The sequence below is a fragment of the Plasmodium knowlesi genome, assembly GCF_000006355.2.
Source record: "Plasmodium knowlesi strain H genome assembly, chromosome: 11".
NCBI lineage: Eukaryota > Apicomplexa > Aconoidasida > Haemosporida > Plasmodiidae > Plasmodium > Plasmodium knowlesi.
The window spans coordinates 209,246-228,490 of record NC_011912.2 but is presented as its reverse complement, the minus strand read 5'-3'; the positions used below and the strand labels follow the sequence as shown (position 1 = coordinate 228,490).

At 39.0% G+C, this 19,245-nt stretch overlaps 4 protein-coding genes across 4 annotated transcripts; 3 read left to right on the top strand and 1 right to left on the bottom strand.

The window, feature by feature from the left end:
• Positions 1 to 953: 953 nt before the first annotated feature.
• PKNH_1105300 (conserved Plasmodium protein, unknown function) lies at positions 954 to 1,223 on the top strand (the record flags this gene model as incomplete). Its single annotated transcript, XM_002261193.1, has 1 exon — positions 954 to 1,223. One exon carries the CDS (start codon positions 954 to 956, stop codon positions 1,221 to 1,223), a length of 270 nt encoding a protein of 89 aa, XP_002261229.1.
• A 1,358-nt stretch (positions 1,224 to 2,581) lies between these two features.
• On the top strand, positions 2,582 to 3,167 carry PKNH_1105200 (DIP13 homolog, putative; the record flags this gene model as incomplete). Its single annotated transcript, XM_039114122.1, has 2 exons — positions 2,582 to 2,689; positions 2,889 to 3,167. 2 exons carry the CDS (start codon positions 2,582 to 2,584, stop codon positions 3,165 to 3,167), a joined length of 387 nt encoding a protein of 128 aa, XP_038969742.1.
• Positions 3,168 to 4,758: 1,591 nt separating this feature from the next.
• On the top strand, positions 4,759 to 5,202 carry PKNH_1105100 (conserved protein, unknown function; the record flags this gene model as incomplete). The annotated part of the gene is made up of 1 exon (XM_002261191.1): positions 4,759 to 5,202. The coding sequence occupies one exon, from the start codon at positions 4,759 to 4,761 to the stop codon at positions 5,200 to 5,202; it is 444 nt and encodes a 147-aa protein (XP_002261227.1).
• Positions 5,203 to 5,762: 560 nt separating this feature from the next.
• PKNH_1105000 (conserved Plasmodium protein, unknown function) lies at positions 5,763 to 18,812 on the bottom strand (the record flags this gene model as incomplete). Its single annotated transcript, XM_002261189.2, has 4 exons — positions 5,763 to 15,195; positions 15,384 to 15,451; positions 16,756 to 17,794; positions 17,935 to 18,812. The coding sequence occupies 4 exons, from the start codon at positions 18,810 to 18,812 to the stop codon at positions 5,763 to 5,765; spliced, it is 11,418 nt and encodes a 3,805-aa protein (XP_002261225.2).
• Between the last annotated feature and the right edge of the window lie 433 nt (positions 18,813 to 19,245).

Genomic DNA, 19,245 nt, shown 5'->3' with positions numbered 1-19,245 from the left:
TTCGCGACTTCCGTTTTTACCGCCTTCTGGTTAAGTTGGGAGCAACCTGGATTTTTTTTTTTTTTTTTTTCTCTCTTGAAGGGTTTTGCTGTATTGATCCATGTCGTTGCCCCATTGTGACTTTCCTCCTCTCATCTTTTTAAATATTTATTTGCCAGTGGGAATTCCCTCCTAGTGTCAACTTGGCGGAGCAATTTTTACACATTGTTAAGGTTCGACTTTGATCCTTAAGGAACTATTTATAAATAATTGGCCTAAAGTCCGTGTGAGAGAAGGGCTTGTGCAGGATGAGCAAACATTTAAGAAAAGGTCCCATTTTGAAATATACCAATTTGGTGGTGGAACCATAGTTGAAAAAAAAAAAAAAAAAAAGGTAGTAAAGGCAACAGACGGCTAAATAAAGCATGTGAATTTGTCCACATGTTATGCGGTACATGTAATACCGTTGAACGTGGTCCCAATTTTATTAATTCTCCGTGCAGGACATTTTATCCCTGTTTGGGTGAGCAATTTAGATGAGCCTTTTTTTTTTTTCCCAAGCTCATGGCACCATTGCGTACGTAGGTGAAATGCTACTTACAGAACGCATTGCGTAGTCTGCCCAAGCATAGCGCATATTTCTGCTCACGCCTATATGCATATATATTTATAATGGCCAACGCCCACACGGAGGGAAGTGATCATAATTGAGGGATAGACAAATGATGCAGCAGATTTTTGCATTCATTTTAAAATAGCTATCATTGTAAGAGAAAGGAGCTTTTCCTGTATATCTCTTTTGTCACCGAGTCAGATTTCTAGTCAGTGGAAAGCGATACATAAGTCTGCGCTGAGACTACGCAGGGGGTGAAGCAGAAGGATATAGACCAGAAACACATATATGTATATGTGTATACCTATTCCTATGCAGTCACGCCGCTATATAAGTCTGCACGTGAAACATAATTAACAAAATGAACACTTCGAGCGACGCCGAAAAAGGTGGCATCGGTGACCCACGTAAGGAAGAATGCGAAAAGCTAATCAAATCAACCACATTCATCAATGGCGCAAAGACCTTTGAGTGCTCCTCCGGCATGGCGCCAGTGGATGGCATTCAAAACAGCAGCGATGGTGTTGAAATATTCCTGAGCCATAACAAATTGTCAGATCATGTCAAAAGTATTATGGGTCACGTGAATGATTACTTCACCAAAAAGATAAAGGAGGAGAAGTCCAAATGAAGGTTGTCCTGCCTTTACGTTTGTGTAAATATTTATGAGCATTTGTTGGTCCACGTTCAAGTGAATTTTTTCGTTTACGCTTATATTATTTTTTCTGTCCATGCTTATGCTAATTTTTTAGTTTCTCATTTTAATCGCCTTTTATGGCGTCCTTTCCCACATTTTTCTATGTCCCTGCGTCAAAATCAGTAACACTAACATTGCTAGCAGTCGTCCGGCACGACTGAGAGGACGTTGTTTTTTTTTTTTTTTCTTTTTTTTTTTTTGGCCCATTTTACAACACACGAGTGGCATTTTTATAAAATATTTTCACCATGTGTGTTATTAATGTAGAAAGAATTGTTTTTCCTTTCGCTGTGTCATCCTCAAAATTGACCAACCTATCAAAAAATTCGTAATTTTTTGTAAAAACGTTGAAACGCGTCCTTTCGCTAAAATAGGCTCTGGAATTTATTTTCGTTTTTCCCAACTTGTTCGTTATGCGCAAAATGGAAGTTTGACGGATGTTTTTTAAAATTACCAACTTATGCGAAGGTTAAAAAAAAAAAAAAAAAATAGCTAAAAATTTGTGATCAAAATGTGGACACAATTTACCTGTTTGCAAAATGCTGTGCAAATTTGTTCCTGCACATTTTCCCATTAACAAATGAGAATAAAAACATATTAACTGTTCATAAAAAAAAAAAAAAAAAAAAAAAAAAAAAGTAGAAATTCTGCACATTGCAAATATGTGTACGTAGGCCTTCCCCCAAGCATTTACATCGCAATGTTGTGTATAAAGTGGCGTCGCGTTTGTGTCCACAGTTATGTTGCATTTGTGTACGAAATCTCTGTGCTCTTCCCATCGGCCCACAGTTAAACTTTTTCATTTAGACAAAATTTGGGAAAAAGGAAAACTGTGGCAGAGCGCGTAGCAAAAATGCGCAGCAAAAAGGAACAGTTATAACATATTGTAGAGGGGGGGAAAATATCAAATTGGGTGACAATTACGTTGCACAGGGAAATTTGCCGCCGTCTGCCCCTTTACTGTTTTGATTTCTCATATTCGTAAGTTCTGTTCTTCATTCCATCTGTCAGATCTGTCTTATCTTTTTTTACCCTATGTTAATGTACCTCGCCGAAAAAGTAGGCAACGGCGCACTTGGCAAAATGCTTACTCAGCTTAAATGACTATGTGTCCGTGAAATTTGCGAAATTACTTTTTTTTTTTTTTTTTTGTGTTACATAGTATGACCACTTTCGCTTAATGCTATTTTTATTTACAAGTTTCTTTGAAAAAAAAGAAAAAAACAAAACGACTTAATTTAGCCCTTCTTACTAAATTCGCTTACAACTGTGCGTAACAATCTGGCCAAAAAATGGACCGGAAGAAGGCAATGCCGCTTATCAAAAGCGAAGACGAGCTGTCCAAGTGCATCGAAATACTGCGAATAAAAAGGCAGGAAATTCACGAGCAAATTTTAAAGGTACAAAAAAAAAAAAAAAAAAAAAATGGCAAAAATTCTGATGAACGCATTTAGGCCCACGGGTATATGTGTTGTTGTGGGATGCTTCGGAGCGACACATGAGCTGCTTTTTGTGAAGCTCATTAATTGCCTGATTCTGTCAAATTTCATCTCAACCTTTTTCTTTCACCCCCTTCTTCCCGCTTACATCCAACATGAGGAAGAGGACAAAGAAAGAATGCAGAAGGAGATTGCTATGCTGAACGAAAAGTTACAAGAAGTGTGCCATAGTATAACCAAGAAGCTACAAACACGTTTAGAATATGACAGAACCATTAAGGAAACATCAGCAGCGTACACAAAAATAAGAGAATCTGCCAAGTCTCTTCTGCACATTTTAAAAAGGGAAGAGAATCATCTGGGTAGTAAACTATACAGTGGGGCATCGGAGGACGATTTCAAGTCGCTTAGGGAATTGAGGAATATCCACCACCATTAAAAGTGCGTTTTGCAAAGTTGGTTCTTTTTGAGAAGATAGCCCTATCAACTTGAGAAAAAGAAAAATGCCTATCTCCAAGTGGAAGCAAGAAAAGGATTGGCACCTGGAACTGCGCATATATATGGAGACATTTTAAGTGAAAACTTCCTTCCCCCCTGTACAGAAATTGTGTTGAGAAAAATTAGGGAGAAAGGATAAACTGGCACTGCTAAGAAGTAATGACGGTATTGCACGGAGGGTACTTCCACAAGGATGATGCATTTAGCATGTAACACCTTGGAGAGTAATAATTCTGAGGGAAGAAAAAGCGTGGCTATATAAATATCTTCACACGTATATGTGGAAATTCCCCGTCCCCCTAGAAGAATATAACCCCTTTGTCTGTGTAGCTAAAATTTGACTGATACTTTGTCCAATTAATGTGTGAACTGGAAAAGAAATATTTTGTAAATTTAGTAAGCTGATCAGTTAAGGTTCACACTATCATAGAAGAATGATCTCCTTCTTTTTAAGATTTTCTAAATTGATCAAGTGGAAGAATCTTTCTTATACACACAAGGGCGTTATCCATCATGGAAGACAGGGTAGGGAAGGTGTCACAATTTAAAAGCTTTTTTATTCCATTTGGGGTATACTCCCAATATTTACGTGCAATTTTTAAAGAGTACATTTTTCTTGTGCAATACGATTGCATGGTTGGATGTATGTGCACGGATTTATATTTTACGTTACTCACCATTTGGCTTGTTGTATATAACACATTTAGATAATTATTGCCTGTGTAACTTTCTCAACAGGGTGTAAACCGCTTGAGTAGAATTCATACAACGTTCAAGTAGTGGTTACCCATCGCGCATGAATTGTTAGATTATCTTCCATTTGTTAACATGACATGAACATAAGCTGAAATAAGTTCTCATTTGAGAGATGTGCAGGGTAGCACGTCGCAAAAAGGTCGTGATGCCGCGCAAGTGGTGCGTCTTAGGCAATTAAACCTCTCCCCCCAATAGGAAGTTCTTCCAGAGCGGAAGGGGAATTCTCAATAAGGACTGGCCAAAATGGGTGAACTCGCAAATTCGTGCAAAACGGATGTGTGCAAAAAAAAAAAAAAAAAAAAAAGAAAAGAAAAAAAGAAGGCATCCCTTTTTATTATAAAGGGATAGCGCAGCTGTTTAGCGATTATTAAATTTCCTACACCCGTAGGTTGGCCGAACGGTTATTATAAAAATTTCGTCGTCGGTTTTTTTTTTTCTTTTTTTTTTTTCCGAAGGTTCTTCCCCTTGTACGTTTATTATATGTATGAAGAATGTGCGAGTGTGAGTTTTTTTTTTTTTTTTTTTTAACATAAACGGAGGGAAGAAGCAAAGTATTTGATTTTCCCACCTCCGTGAACGCATCTGGTATGTTTTATGTTGTGTCGTTCCCTTCTGTTGAGTCATTTTCGGATTGAAGAATTTTCTACTTTTTCGAAAATGCTCGTAGAGTATAAGTAGGAGGTGATCTGTGTGTTGTTTTAACACTGGTATTTGTAATGGCCAAATTTCTCCGCGGTGGCCATCCGAGCCCAGTTGCCATCGACCGGTAAATCAAGATGAACGCCCCGGGGAAGGAGAAGCGACTTTCGCTCCTCATATGTCGTATCAACATGTTGATAAATCTTCTGCAAAGTAGACTGGCGTTTCCACTGATATATCCATTCAACACGACCGCACTGAACAATGAAAAGTCTCTAGATTTGTACTTAAAGAAATTAAGGAAGGATGGAAACTTCAACGAAGAAGCTTTTATGAAAACACTGGCCTTTATAACACCATCCATCATAAGCCTAACGAAGTTAGTTCATGTTTTGAAGGCAGGCCATTCTTTATGTAACTACTCTGGAATGTCGACCAAGTTAACATATACGGACCGAAAGCGGAGTGCTAGTGTCTTAAAGCAGCATGATACAAAATTGCATTTATTGAAACCACAGGTGTGGAGATTGTTAAAGCCTAATGATGAGATGAACACGAAGCATTTGAAGTGGAGGAAGTAACCACAGAAAAGGAAACCGAGTCAAAGTTCGCATGAAGTTCTTTGGAGCATCCCCTACTGGGAGAGGGGGAAAAAAATTTGATAAAACGGAATGACATAAAACGAAATTTGTTAAGGTGAAGCAAAGTGTGTGGGGGGGTAAAATAAAATGGGTTAAGGTAAAACAAAATTAGGTCCAAATTGTTATGCAAAGTTAAAGGTTTAAACAGCATGTAGAAAAACACATGAAGAAGTTTTCTCTTATTCCCCATTGCTCAAGTGAACAATGACGTAAATTAATTTGCGCTTCGATATGACATGCGTTTTTTTCTGTTGGGTGAACAAATTTGGAGAAAACCCTTTCATTGGGTGAATGACAAAATTGTGCTTTAACAGTAGGAATGTATACTTGTTGGACGAGTTGGGAGAGGATTCATGATATAATGACAACTTCCCTTTTTTTTTCCCAGGCGAAGTAACGGCGGGTTGCATACTAATAGTGATGTGGATTGGCCATGTAGAGGCTGCATTAAGGGGGGGGGAAGTCACCTCCCCTTTGAGATGCTTCTTCCAATGACGAAATCACTTGATGTCAACACCGAGCTTCTTAAATATATCTTTTATATTTTTATGTCTGTCCAGAATTTTCAGAAATTTCATTTTAATTCTGGGGTCCCTAAGTAGAACGGGCTTGTTGACAATTTTACAAACGTCCAAATCGTTTTTATGACCATCTTCTGAAAACTCTTTCCATCCAACTAAATTGAATTTGTAGCAAGTGCAATCTTCAAAATGAGAATTTTTATTGGCCACTTGATTGGCTTCCTCATTTTCGTTTTCTTGCTCGAGATTGATGTTACTGGCTATGTCATTACTCACGTTGGCATTACCACTGGTCTTACTTTCTGTATGGTTAGAAAATTGACTTCCATACGCTACGTCAAAATTTTCATCGTTTTGCAAAGTTATGTGATAGTCATTCGCGTTCATGTTGTTTTCCATACCCTCCCTGTTTATATCATTCCTACTGTTATAACTCTGGAAGGCGTGATTCTCGTCGTAGAGGTCGTTGGGATGGTGACGTGGTCCGTTAGGAGAATTCATTGCCAAATTATTTTCATTGGAATAATTGTTCACGGGATCATACGGGTTTTGTTCTTCTCCATCCATGTCGTAGGCACGTCTGTTCAGATCATCTCGTGGACCGTACTGGTCGTAGTCGTCATGGCGGTCTACGTTTGGGTCGTAATTGGGATCGTAACTTGGGTCATAGTTGGGGTCATAATTAGCGTCATAGTTGGGATCGTATTGGGGATCATTATTTACGTCTTGATTTACGTCATAATTTACGTCATGATTTACGTCATGATTTACGTCGTGGTTTGTATCATAATTGGCATCATAATTCGCCTCCTGTTGATACTCGCCCCTAGCACCAGCCGACCCGTAACCATCTGCGCGCCTTCTGCCGGGGGCCTTCTGGTTGTTTCTTCTGTTGGTCCTCTCCCCAGGTTTAGAAGCATAAATATCATTCTTCACCACATTCATGCTAATGGGTGTCCCCACGATTTCGTTTCCGTTGATGCCATTACCAATACCATCAAAGCCGCTGTTGTTGCTGGTATTCGTTTTGTAGACCCGATTGGTAGTTCTGTTCATTTTGTTTTTATCCTGTGTAGGCATATGCTTTGTGGGTGCATTTTTGGATGCTCCTTTTTGCCCACTGACGATGTCCCCTCTGGTGGTGCTCTCAAGAGACATGTCGTTATTTTCTCTAACGGCTTGCTCATTTTCGTTTACATTCTCTTTTTCGTTTTCCTTTCCGTTTAGGTTATTGTTGCTATCATTTGGGGTTGCACTACTGCCGGCATTGTTATTGGCACTATTATTGGCACTATTAGCGGCATTGTTAGCGGAATTGTTAGCGGCATTGTTAGCTTCGTAATCATCCACGTGCTTGGAGGGGGCCCGAGAGGACACAGTTTTTCTGTTTCGGAAGTGGTCTTCAAAGGTGTTTTTGTCACCCCTCTTATATTGTTTGCCCCCTTTTGTTTGAACAACCTGTGCATTTTTGGCATCCATTTTTTTCTTTTGCAATTTGTTCTTTTCTTCTTTCAGTAAGGTTATGTAATTGTACAGTGCATGCTGTTCGTCGATTTCCTTGGACTTACTTTCCTGTGATATGTTAAAGAGAGTAAAGCTGTTTCTGTCCTGGTCGTTTTCATTTAGATATACCTTCGACTGAATGTCAGCAAAGAGGTGAGAGCAGTGGTCATACAATCTTTTATTTACGGAGGGGATGGAAATACTCGCATTCATGTTCTTCACCGTGAGAAGGTAGTTGTCGTCTATGTGTTGATGGGACTCAAACGACTTGGTAACTTTGTTCAGGACATTTGGAGCGTAAAAAACATCGCTCAGTTTTTTAAACAGGAATTGGGTATTTATTGTCACGTTGGCGTCGTTGAATATGGGGTAGCAGAGGGAGGCGCAATCCTTCGTGTGGATGGCGGCAGGATCATTGCTCGTTGCAGGATCATTGCTTGTTGCAGGATCACAGTTCGTCGCAGGGTCATTGTTGGCCGATCGATCCTCACTAGTGTTTTCCTCCTTGACGGCAATCGATTGTTCATCCTCCTCACGCTCACCATCGTTATCCACTTCAGCATTTACCCCATCGTCTTCCCCATTGCGTCGTCTCCTTTTGTTGTTAGCTTCTCCCCCCGGTATATATACCGATGAGAGGTTTCTCTTCGCAGTTTGTGCTCGATAAATATTCTTCAATTCACTCATATCGTAGCAAACGAAAAGGAGAAATGTCTTGAACGTGATAGTGGGCACGAAGGATGCATTCAAAGTGAGTACTCGTTCTTTTACCAACTTCACTTTCTTGATAAGATTTAAAAGGGCAATTGAGAGGAGGTGCAAGGGGGGTTCTGCATCGTTTGTTCCGACGGAACTGTTAGGAGTGTTTGTATTAATATACGTGGGTTGCGTCGCTGCTTGGTCATCTAGCTTAATTGCATTCGTGTCTGTGCCTCTTGTGTACTCATCACCACACTCGTCTCCTCTCTTTCCGCTTTGAACGTTGTCTCCACTGGGATCGTTAAATGGGTCCACTTGCTGCGATTGGTCATGCAGTTTTCTGTTCATACAGAGATGCAGATTTTCTAAACTGTTCAAAAGACCAGATAGGAAGTTTCTCTTGAAGTTATCCACATTAGGTAGGAGCATTGTCTTCTTTTTCTCTTCAAAAGCGTTTTCTTTGTTTGCGTTTTTATCCTTAAATTGGGTGCCCGTGTAATTGCTCTGCTGAGAATTATTGATTTCTCCTGTTTCGCGAAGTCGCTCGATTCGGTGCATCCGGAGCACCCTGTTTACGTGTCGAGTGACTGATGATGTATCGGGGGAGACCAAGTGGTGCAGAATGAAGAGAGAATTAAAGTTGTAATCAACAATCCGAAAAATTATATTTATTATTATATCTATTACATTTATGTATTCATAGAGCTCAATAATTTTGTAATTCATGTCTTGGATAACGTTGCACAAGCAGGAGAAAAACTCGAGGAGGTAGGAGAGGTTCATATGTTTGTTTGGTTTTAGGTAGAAGTCGAACAGGTGAATGAACGCCATTTCTGTTTCTTCGGATTGGGTTGACGAGAGTAGCAGTTGGGGTGTTTCCGCGCCACTCCTTTGTATACTCCCCCCATACTCTGTGCTAAAGAGGAGTGGGCCACTTCCTCTTCTACTTTTGCACCTGTGTATGTACCTAAAGAATAAGTTGGCTAACCCTCTCTGAACTTTGAAGAAGGAGAAAAAAAAGAAAACCCGGTTCTTCACAATTTCGTAAATATTTATCAAGCATAGGTGTACCGTTTTGAGATCCACGTAATGAGCATATTTATAGAGCACATTTTTTTTGTTCTCATCGTCTATAACATTTTTCGTGTTTATTAATTCGGCATAATATTGCATAAAAAATTTAATATATTTTACGTAATTAGGGCATGAAAGGAAGACGTTTTGGTTGAGGAAGGAATCGTTGCTAGTACTTCTGATATTATTCTCCTTTTGCTCATCTCCACATGAAGTGAATTGTTCTTGTGTATTGCGATTCTTTTGTATGAAGAGATACTCCTTTGGTTGAAAATGTGGGCATCCATTTGATCTTTCATCTGAGGAGGTTACCATGTGTGCATTTTTTTCACTGTGCAAAATGGCGTGCTTGTTAAAGAACACGAAGAGCACATAAGCATAGCCTCGGAAAATAGTGGCAGATACTTTGACCACACAGCGAATTAGCTCCTGGGGAAGAACCTCATTCAGGTTACGGATCAGGTCGTATAGGATATCAAGGAATTTCTTGGATGGTAAGTAAATCAATTTTATTAATCTATTGTAATTATTTTTATAGCTGTTAAAAAAGCAGAGGTGGAAAATATCCAAGAGGAAGGAGAAAAAGTTGGATATTTCTTTCAAGAGGTAAATCTCCTTATTGAAAGTGTAAAAAATGTTACTGAGTTGGGTGCTGTTGTAGGAATAGAATGAGTAGAAGTTTATTTTGTTCATGCATATGCTTGTCTCATCATCGTTATTATTCGTGTTATACATGTTTATTTTTTTTAACTGGTTCATAATACTATATATGTGATTAAAGAGTATCGAAAAAATAGGGATTCTGTGATTAAAAAGAAGAACACAACAATGCGTGCTCAAAGCGCGACCAATTACGTTATTCGTTTTGCTTATTCTTACAATGAAGTTGATGTAATCACACAGGTCTTCCAAATTCGTATACTCTCTTAATTTCAATTCCCTTTTTATTAAATATATTTTTTCCCTCTCTACTTGGCTTAACCTCCTAAGGTTGATGTGCTGCTCTGCCAAGTGCTCATTTCGCCTGATCTTTTTTAAGATGTGTTCCGAACAATTTTCCTCGCTATCGTTTACAAAATTTTTAATTGCATATGGGCACGTCACGCGGATGGAGGCGATTCGATTTGATGATAATACACCAGTGGTTTTTGTCCTTGTCGGTTCCAATCCTACCTGTGAGGAGTACTTCTCTCCCCAAAGGGGTTGCTTACTCGACTTCTCATCTGTTTTGTTGTAACTTGAGCGATAGAAGGCATTGTCGTTTACAGCATCAGGGTCGTCACTATTGGGTCCATCTTGGCTGACTATCTTTCCCCCTGGGTATTTAAAATTCTGAAAGAGGAAACTGTTTTTACCACATTGATCCTCCTCCTCGCTGTACTGGTCCTTAATTTCTGAGGACAAGAAAGAGATGCCTGCCTCCCCTCTGCCACCCTTTATATCCTTCCCACTAGATGGACGTAAAGAATGTTCCTTGCCCTTCCTGCAAAGGAGTTTTCGCGTTGACAGGAAGGAGATTCCCTTGGAATTAGTTCCAATGTAATTCTTCGATAAATTATCATCATTGAGTATGTTAAAATTGTTATTATTATTCGAACCCCCCTCATTTCTTTTTTCTTTACTTATGTCATCTTCTATGTCGCTAAGGTTCAGGGATAAGTTACCTATGAATGATCTGTTATGATAACCATACATCTGTTGGTTGCTTGCTCTATCAGCCTCTGTTACTTGATCATAATGATCAGTCGAGTGAGCTACATTGTACACACGGAATTGCTCGCATAATTGTTCATTTAAAATTCGCTTCATCACATTTATGTCGCAGCAGAGGTATAAGGTGGTTTTATCTTCATTTTCTTTAAATGTGTCATCCAGTTTGCAATACATAACAACCCTTTCTAAGGTTCCTCCTTGTTGGTTGTTTTGGGCGTTTGAATCACCCATAGGTTCACTGTACAATTCTTCGCTTAATTTTGTGTGGGGATTCTCATTTGTAGTTTCATTTCCTTCCGTGTTGAATTCTTCACGATGGGCTGTCTCACCTGTTGGTCTAACTCTGGTTAGGCTATCCTCAAGGAGGGGTTCTGCATTGTCATTGCGATGATTATGTTCTCCGTGCGGGTTGGCAACTTCATCCTGTTCCTCCTTCTTACTATCTTCCTCCACATCGCTCAAGAACGTATCACAGGGGCGATCCAACTCAAGCGCGTAACGATCGAACGCTTTTCGGTTTTTCTTTAACACCTCCAATTTGTCATACGGAGAGATGCAATTTTCTCCATGATTTGGGAATGCGTCCTGGTTTTTATCTCCCCCTGATTGAGGGCATCCGCTTGGTTGTAGACTTTCCGAGTGGGATTTATGATCACTCTCTACATGATCATGCACCTCTCCATTGGGTCTATTACCATTTGGTTCGTTATCTTCTGGGTTTGGTTCCTCATCAAGTTGGCTGGGCACCTCCTTACCATGTTCGTCATTTTTGTTTTTCTTTCCCTTTCTACCGGTAGCCCGATTTGCAGTTCCTTTACTTTTCGTTTGTTTTCTCTTTCCTGCGGGGCCTTCTTCTCCCACGACGTCATCTTCGAACTCTCCCTGCTCCGATTCTCCCCCCTCGGTTACTTCCTCCCACTCCGAATCTTCCATTTGTATGTCGTCCTCTTGGGGATCTCCCTTGTGTTGCATTTGACTCTGCTCCTCCAAAGAAGCACTATGCGTCTCTGCGTCGTAGCAAATGCCCTTCAAATTCTTTGCAAGGAAAAATGAGTAAATATAATCTGGGAAAATATTTTTTAAATCGAAAAAGGTTAGAATGAGGAGCATGCCAGATGTACTAAAGGAAGGGAGAATTCTTGTATACTTCAGAACACAGCGAAAGAGGAAAGACTGGTTATCACTTGTTTTATTAAACCATAGGTAAAAAATGCGAAGCAAGTAAATGATGTTATATCTTAGGAGGAAAACAGACGAATGATGATTGCACTCCGATGTGTTGTTGGATCCTAACCAATCGGTAAAGCTTAGCAACTTGTTCAACAGAAAAAGAAGAGAGTAAAGCAACTCGCTATTTCTATAAGACCTTAAAGAAATAGAATTAGCATTACTTGTTAAGTTATAGAAAAAATTTAAAAGAATGTTTAGGATTGACTTTACTAGAAAGAGAGTTTTCCTTCGATTTTTTAATATTTTGTAAAGTACTCTTCCGCTCATTTTGTTAAAATTGAGCAGAGCTAGTTTGAATGTGTTTCCATTTAGGTAGAAGATACACTTCGTTATCAACTTTATTATAAACTCGAGGTTATTTTCCAGGTAGAGTATCGTCCCTATGTTTTTAAAATCCCCATGTTCGTGTTTGCTTACGTAATTGGCGTTGGTAAGCAGGGTTTCCTCTTCCGGCTGTTTCTCACCACTGAGAAGGTTACTATTGTCACCACTGTAGGGACCACTTCTGTGGTTATGTTTTTTCCTCTCCTTGCCGTTGTCGCCCCTTATGGGCTTGTTGGTTTCATCAATTTTGTCATTTCTTACGAATATATAATTACTGTGGTGCACTTGGTCGCTATGAAGAACACCTTGTCTGTTGAGGTAGAAGAAATCGCCCTCTTCTTGTAACATGTACTTCTCATCTTCTTCCACGTCTAGTACGCCCTTTTCCATAGGCCCATTTTCATCGTACAACTTAGAAAAGAAGTTTACATTTGGACACAAATTCATGTAGTAGTAGAGAAGGTTCAGCGGTAAAAAAGGATACGTTGTGGTGTCGATTTTTCTATTGGGGGGGTAACTCTCTGTGGGCGTATCATCAAGTTCTTCTAACAATTCTACGTATTGGTTATTTGTGCTGCTACCACTACCCAAGCGAGAGCAGTTCTTCGAGGAGTTATTTATATAAATGTCGTTGTTTAACTTGCAATTGTAATTGTTTAACTCCTTTGATTTCTTCAGTATGTACTTGCTATCCTTTTCTACTTTGCAGTTTTCAATTATTTTTGTGACATTTGGCGTGTAAATCGACTTTAGGGGGGGTAAGTCCAAGTACATTTTTTCCTTCTTCTTTATACGCTCTTTTATTTGATCAACCAAACTTTGCATAGGAGACTTCGAGTCCACCTCCTGCGCAGTATTGGCTGGATTCGCTACTTCCGTCTTAGTGGCCTTACTGAGCACGTTGACGAGCCTATCTTCGTAGAGCTCCTTCTTCCTCTCCGCCGACATTTCGTTGAATTTCTTCTTCTCATAGCGATAGAGCTCGGAGTACAATCCCTTTAGGTTGTCATAGAGATAGAAGTAGTTATTATAAAACAACTTGTCATTACTTAAGTAATTTTTTAGTAAAATTCGTTTTGGAAAAATATTATTCAGATTACCAAAGGAGTAGTCTTTGTTCATTTTCACCTCCCCAGTAATGTTTTTCATTTCTTCCAGACACACATATATGGAGTACCCCAGATGGTACACATAATGCCCAGAGTCGTCATAAAAAATTAGGTTGTAAATAATTCCGACGAGATATCTTATAGTGACTAGAATGCACTCATTGGTGTTGCTATTCATATGACGATTGCTCAGTAAGTTTGTTTTATCCATATCTGTTAATGTGTCTACTGGGGATGATTGTGCCCCCTTTAGTTTACGTTCATTCCCCTTATCAAGAATATCTCTTCCTTCGTCTTCTTGGCCCTGATTGGTACCATTGGACCTGCTAGTTCCTCGATCCTCACTGGAAACTCCTTCTTCGTACAGCTTTTCCATATAGATAAAGTAATATAACAAATGAATGAGATGAAGGAAGAAGTAATAAAAATTGTCGTTGTTGAAGAGAGCCAATTTGGGGAGGGGATAGGAACTTAAAACGTTAAAAATTTTTAAATGCTCCAAAGATATGTTACCTCCAGAATTGAAGAAAAGTTCAATTAGGAGGTTCGTCTTGAAAAAGGTCTTCAAGGCGCATAATATGTATGAGCAGTAATTTCTGATATTTTTCATGTCTTTGTAATTATACCCATCCAAATACTGATCATCTGAAATATTTTTATTCCTAAGGACATCGTTGTAGGTGTACATGCACTTGGAGTTGTCGTAGAAGAAGTTCTTTTCGTTGAATAAAAAATTCTGCTTCAAATTTTGCGCGCTTGCATTTAGATTATCCCTTTCATGAGGACAATTATCTGAGGAAAGGTTCCCTCCTGCTGCTCCTCCTGCGGTGCATGCGCTTTCAATGTTGTCCCTGGGGATAACATCCCCTTGGTCAGTTGTGTCTTCCCCTTCCGCAAGGGGTTTGATCCCACTGACAAGACCACGTTCTCCATACGGGTCCTGAAATTCATGCAATGATGGATCATTTTCAGTGGCTTTGTCCGTCCTACTATCCTTGGGTTCACTTGTGTTGTCATATGAATTTGATATAACTTCATTTGGCTTTGTTTTAAAGAGTTGAATTTTGGCCCCAATATTTGAAAGCTCAGTAGTGTTGTTGTTGTCTGCGCCTTTGTTTCTTGTAGAATTTATCATTTGGTCAGTGGCTGAGCCATCCGCTTGGCCTGTCATCAAGTGATTTACCTTTCCATTGAGATCTTTCATTTTTTTATTTATAAGTAGACATATGCTTTTGTACAATTTCTCGAAAATAGCGAAATTGTAATTTAGTAGGAAATTAATTCCACCTGAACAGTTCAGGAAATAAAACAAAAAGTCGTTCACAGCCGTCACAAAAGCAATGTCATACGAATTTAAAAATAGGGAGATTTTTAAATATATTTCAAATTCTTTTAAAATGTATAGAAAAAGAATAAAAAATTTATTTCGTTTTAAATATGAAATGACATAATGATGTAATTTGTGGAGGTAATAATTTTTTCTTTTTCTTTTTTTTTCATCTAAAATAAAAATTTCCTCCTCATACGGTTCATCGTAGCAACTGTTTTTACTCTCTGGTCTACAGCTGTGTTGAAATAATTCTTTGTGTACATTCTTCAACTCGCAGATGAGCTTGGTCGTAACGGTTTCGTTGAATAGATTCTTCCCGTACTTCTTCCTGTTCACGACGATGTCCATCACGCTCCTTTCGAAACTGTTGATGTGTTGGTAGAGCTTCACTCTACAGAGGATGATTCCGAGAAGCCTTTTCACATTGTACCTACGGTGGCGATGGCAATGGGGAAGGGACACATGTGAAATAGGTATGCTTAGTGCGGTGAAAAAAAAAAAAAAAAAAAAAAAAAAAATGGGCAACCACAACGACGTGCGGAAAAAATCACGCCATCGGGTAGCTGCTGTTGGGCAAAATAAAAAGACCCGCGGGATTATGAGGATGACTTGGCTTACCTCTTCATTTTGTTGCTTGAGGACACCTTGAGCAGTTTCTGGTATGGCGTTTCCCCATCCTCGTCCATCTAATAAGGAAAAAAAAAAAAAAAAAAAAGATAAAACAGAAAAATGAGTAATAAAATTATGACAGTTACCATTTTCTATTCGCATTCATTTCGCTCCTGATTGAGCAGGCACACTCCGCCACACCATATTCACACGTTTATTCATGAAGGGGAAATGTGTATTTGCGCTGTGGCACGTCGCATTTCCTCCAATTTGTGTACCCCCCACAGAAAAGAGAGAAAAAAAAAAAAAAAAATTGCAATGTTGAAGAGCACTTTCGCGATACTCGCCAAGTTAACCATATGAGATCATAGATCCCTCCCCCCACACTGTCTAGATTAATAAATATGCACACTCGCATGGGGAGCAATTGTAGAGGCGGAATTTTTTCAAATGGGCTTTTCATCTCCCCTTCGCGACGTGTTGTTACCAGATGGGAAAAAAGAAAAGGCAAATTCACGATATGACACAGCGTGCTTTATGTAACAAACAAATAAACCCGCGCCGATGTAGGAGGGGGATAGTGATAGCGGTAGATAAACAACTGGGTGTACAGAATACTAGTGTAAAAACTCAGATGTCCAGTGGGGATAAGTATGACAAAACGGAAAACAAATGAGGCATTTAAAATGCGTTGGGCACGTATATCATTTGGTCGTTGTGTGGTGGGGAGAAAATATTATGTAACTGGAGCTACATGGGGGGGGGAAGGGCTCGAATCCTACTGTTCGCCTCACGTAAGGGATCAAGAAGAAAATGAAACAGAAAAAATTAAACAAAAAAAATGAAACAGAAAAAATTAAACAGAAAAAATTAAACAGAAAAAATTAAACAAAAAAAATGAAACAGAAAAAATGAAACAGAAAAAATGAAACAGAAAAAATGAAACAGAAAAAATGAAACAACAAAAATGAAACGGAAAAAATGAAACAGAAAAAATGAAACAGAAAAAATGAAACAAAAAAAATGAAACAGAAAAAAAAAAAAAAAACGAAAAAAGAAACTGCCTCGTCTGTGTTTACAATAAATACATAAGAAGGGTGGGAAAAGGCGCAAGGCGATCTTCCACATTGTTGCACCAGATAGAAATGTATGTGGAACACAATAGAATCAGATGCAAATATAAACACACGAGCACGCTTGTCTACATGGTATACACATAATAATGTACACTCAAGGAGGGGGGGGGGGGGTGCGCAAAATGGTTGAGATTCATCAGGGTGTATCTCTCGAAGTACATGTGTACCTCTCTCGTTTCTTTTTAATATTTTGTTTTACTTTTATTATTTTTTTTTACTTTATTTTTTCTTTTTTTTCAACTTACATAACTGCAAAAGTGACTCATGACGTAGGCATCTGATATCAAGGCGATGAGCGATTTCAAAATCGATGTCTTAATTTTCCAAGAAGAAAAGAAGTAAACGTTATTAACACTGAGCATATCGACTAAATTTATCAAGACATGGGGACATTGTGGGTCCATATAAATAATGTGGGAATTGAAATTCATATGTATTAGATCTTTTGCTAGTTCTGAATAAAGTGCACATCTCCTAAGTAATAATAAACACCCTAATATGTCGTGAGTCTTTATTTCTGTGTATTTTGCATAGTTCAAAAGAAAGTTGTGTTGATCTTTTTTTATTTGATTGAAAATGTAGAAAATCCACATCATTCCATATTTAATAATTTTCCTATACGTTGTGGAATTGTCCTTGGAAATGTGTTTTCGTATTTTATACATTTCAGTAAACTCGTTTAGTATCTTTATTATCAGTTCATTGTCCGGTGGGATGAAGCACGGCATGCTATCATTTTTGGTGGAAGTTGTTTCACTTTCCTCACTCATGTCAATGAAATCATTGCTATGTTCGTGTGAATGTTTTGTTTCTGATTCTTCGATGTTTTCGCCATTTGTCTGCTTTCCTTCGAGGGTGTTATTATGCTCGGCTTCATTTTCTTCTCCTTTTGCGACATCTTCAGAATTTTCCTTTCCAAGCTGGTCCGCATTATTTTTTAGGAACTGTTCCTCCAGGAGGTCACAGAGGTGCTTCAATTGAACCAGTTGTTTCGATTCTGCCGTTTGGCTAATTTGATCAAATGGGCCGAGTTTACTGGATCCGCTGCTCTCCTCCTGCGTACCCCCAAGGGGCCAGTCAATTTTGTCGAAATAATTTCCTTCACTGGGCTTCTTGGAAATGAGCTTCTCATCAATGAGCGTGTTGATGTTATATGTCCTGATATCGACGGGTCTTTTGGGAACATACAAGTCGTCCTTCTCCAAGTCTATGTTTTCAACGTCTAGTGTGTCTTGGCCTATCTTGCTCCTCAGATTATCGTCGAGCAGGTTTTCTCGGTAGGATCTGCAGAGGTGCGTGTGATTGTGTGTGTGTGTGTGTGTGTGTGTGTGCGTGCGTGTGAAGGATGGCATAGTGTTGTTGCTACGAAATATGTTGTATGTAAAATGACCACCACGGAGGTGAACAATTCCTACTGCACTTACATCAACGCGTCGGTTATCTCCTCCGGTTGGCCCAAAACGATGAGAGAGAGAGTCTTAAAATTTCCCTTGATGATAATTTTATCCACCAGGAGAGATGAATCGACAACAGATGAGCTACTTGATGTAGCAAACAAAAGTCGATTTTTAAAATTATAAGACACAGGATAAAGCTGCTTATAGCACTGAGGGGTGTTCTTATTTATTACATTTACGTAGATGCACAAATTGCATTCATTAGGAGAAGGAGTAGTCTTCCCCTCAAACTCTAGGTTGTTAAAAATCTTATCGTTACTGGAAAGGATAAGAATGGCAGATAAGTTAACAAGATTATTTGTAAAATTGACTTCCTCAACAAACGAAGGGAAGAGAGAGTTGGTTATTTCGGTGTTGGTATTTTTGTCGTTAGTTCGGTAAACAGTCTCGTTAAATTTGTTTTGGTTGTTTATATCCTCTTCTGTTTTTTCTATATGAAATGAACAGACAGGCGTTTGTGAATTTATGAAGGTGTTATAATTAATGTTATCTTGTGCAAAGTAATTTTTTTTGTAAACTGTCGTTCTTGTGTTTTCCTTGCTACTTCTAGCGATGGTTGTTTTGTTAAAATATACTTGATTCGCTTTTATATTTTCTGCCTTCATATATTGATGGGTACTATTTAGAGACAAATTTCCAAAACTCATCATCCCGTGGTTCCCTCTTTTTGTCCGAATGTCATTATTTCGTTTATGAAATTTGTTAATATATCTGTTGTTATATAATGATGCGGGATGTTTTGTATTTCTTCCATACTTTCTATTCCTTTGAGTTGATGGGTTCTTTGCACCCACGCCCCGTTTCCCCTCCTCCTCGTGTTCCTTCTTTTCCTTACTCAGGTACATTTTTCCAACGACGTGTAAGAAGTCGTATTAAGAGGGTGAATTGAGTGAAAGAATAGCGGGAGTATTTCCTCCCGACGCTTGCAGCTATGTGTGTCTCTTTCCGCTTTTACACGTGGACACCTTTGCAGAAGCGCTGACGCGGGGGATATTCCCACATGTAAAATGGTGGCGCATACCCAAAGGGATTAGGAAGTGCGAATTACGTGTACCTCCGCCCCCTTGCTTCGGCACATAAGGAGCAATTTATATATGTTCCTTTTGTATCTGCGTAGGTGAAAGATATGCGTCGAGGGGAGAAGTTCATAGATGGTCGTACAAACATATGCACGTGATGGAGGAATACAAGGAGACGGTGTGGTAAATAAAATGTATACGCGCACGAATGTAGAAATGTATAAACAAATAGAGGGGGGAAAAAAATAAAATGCCTCGT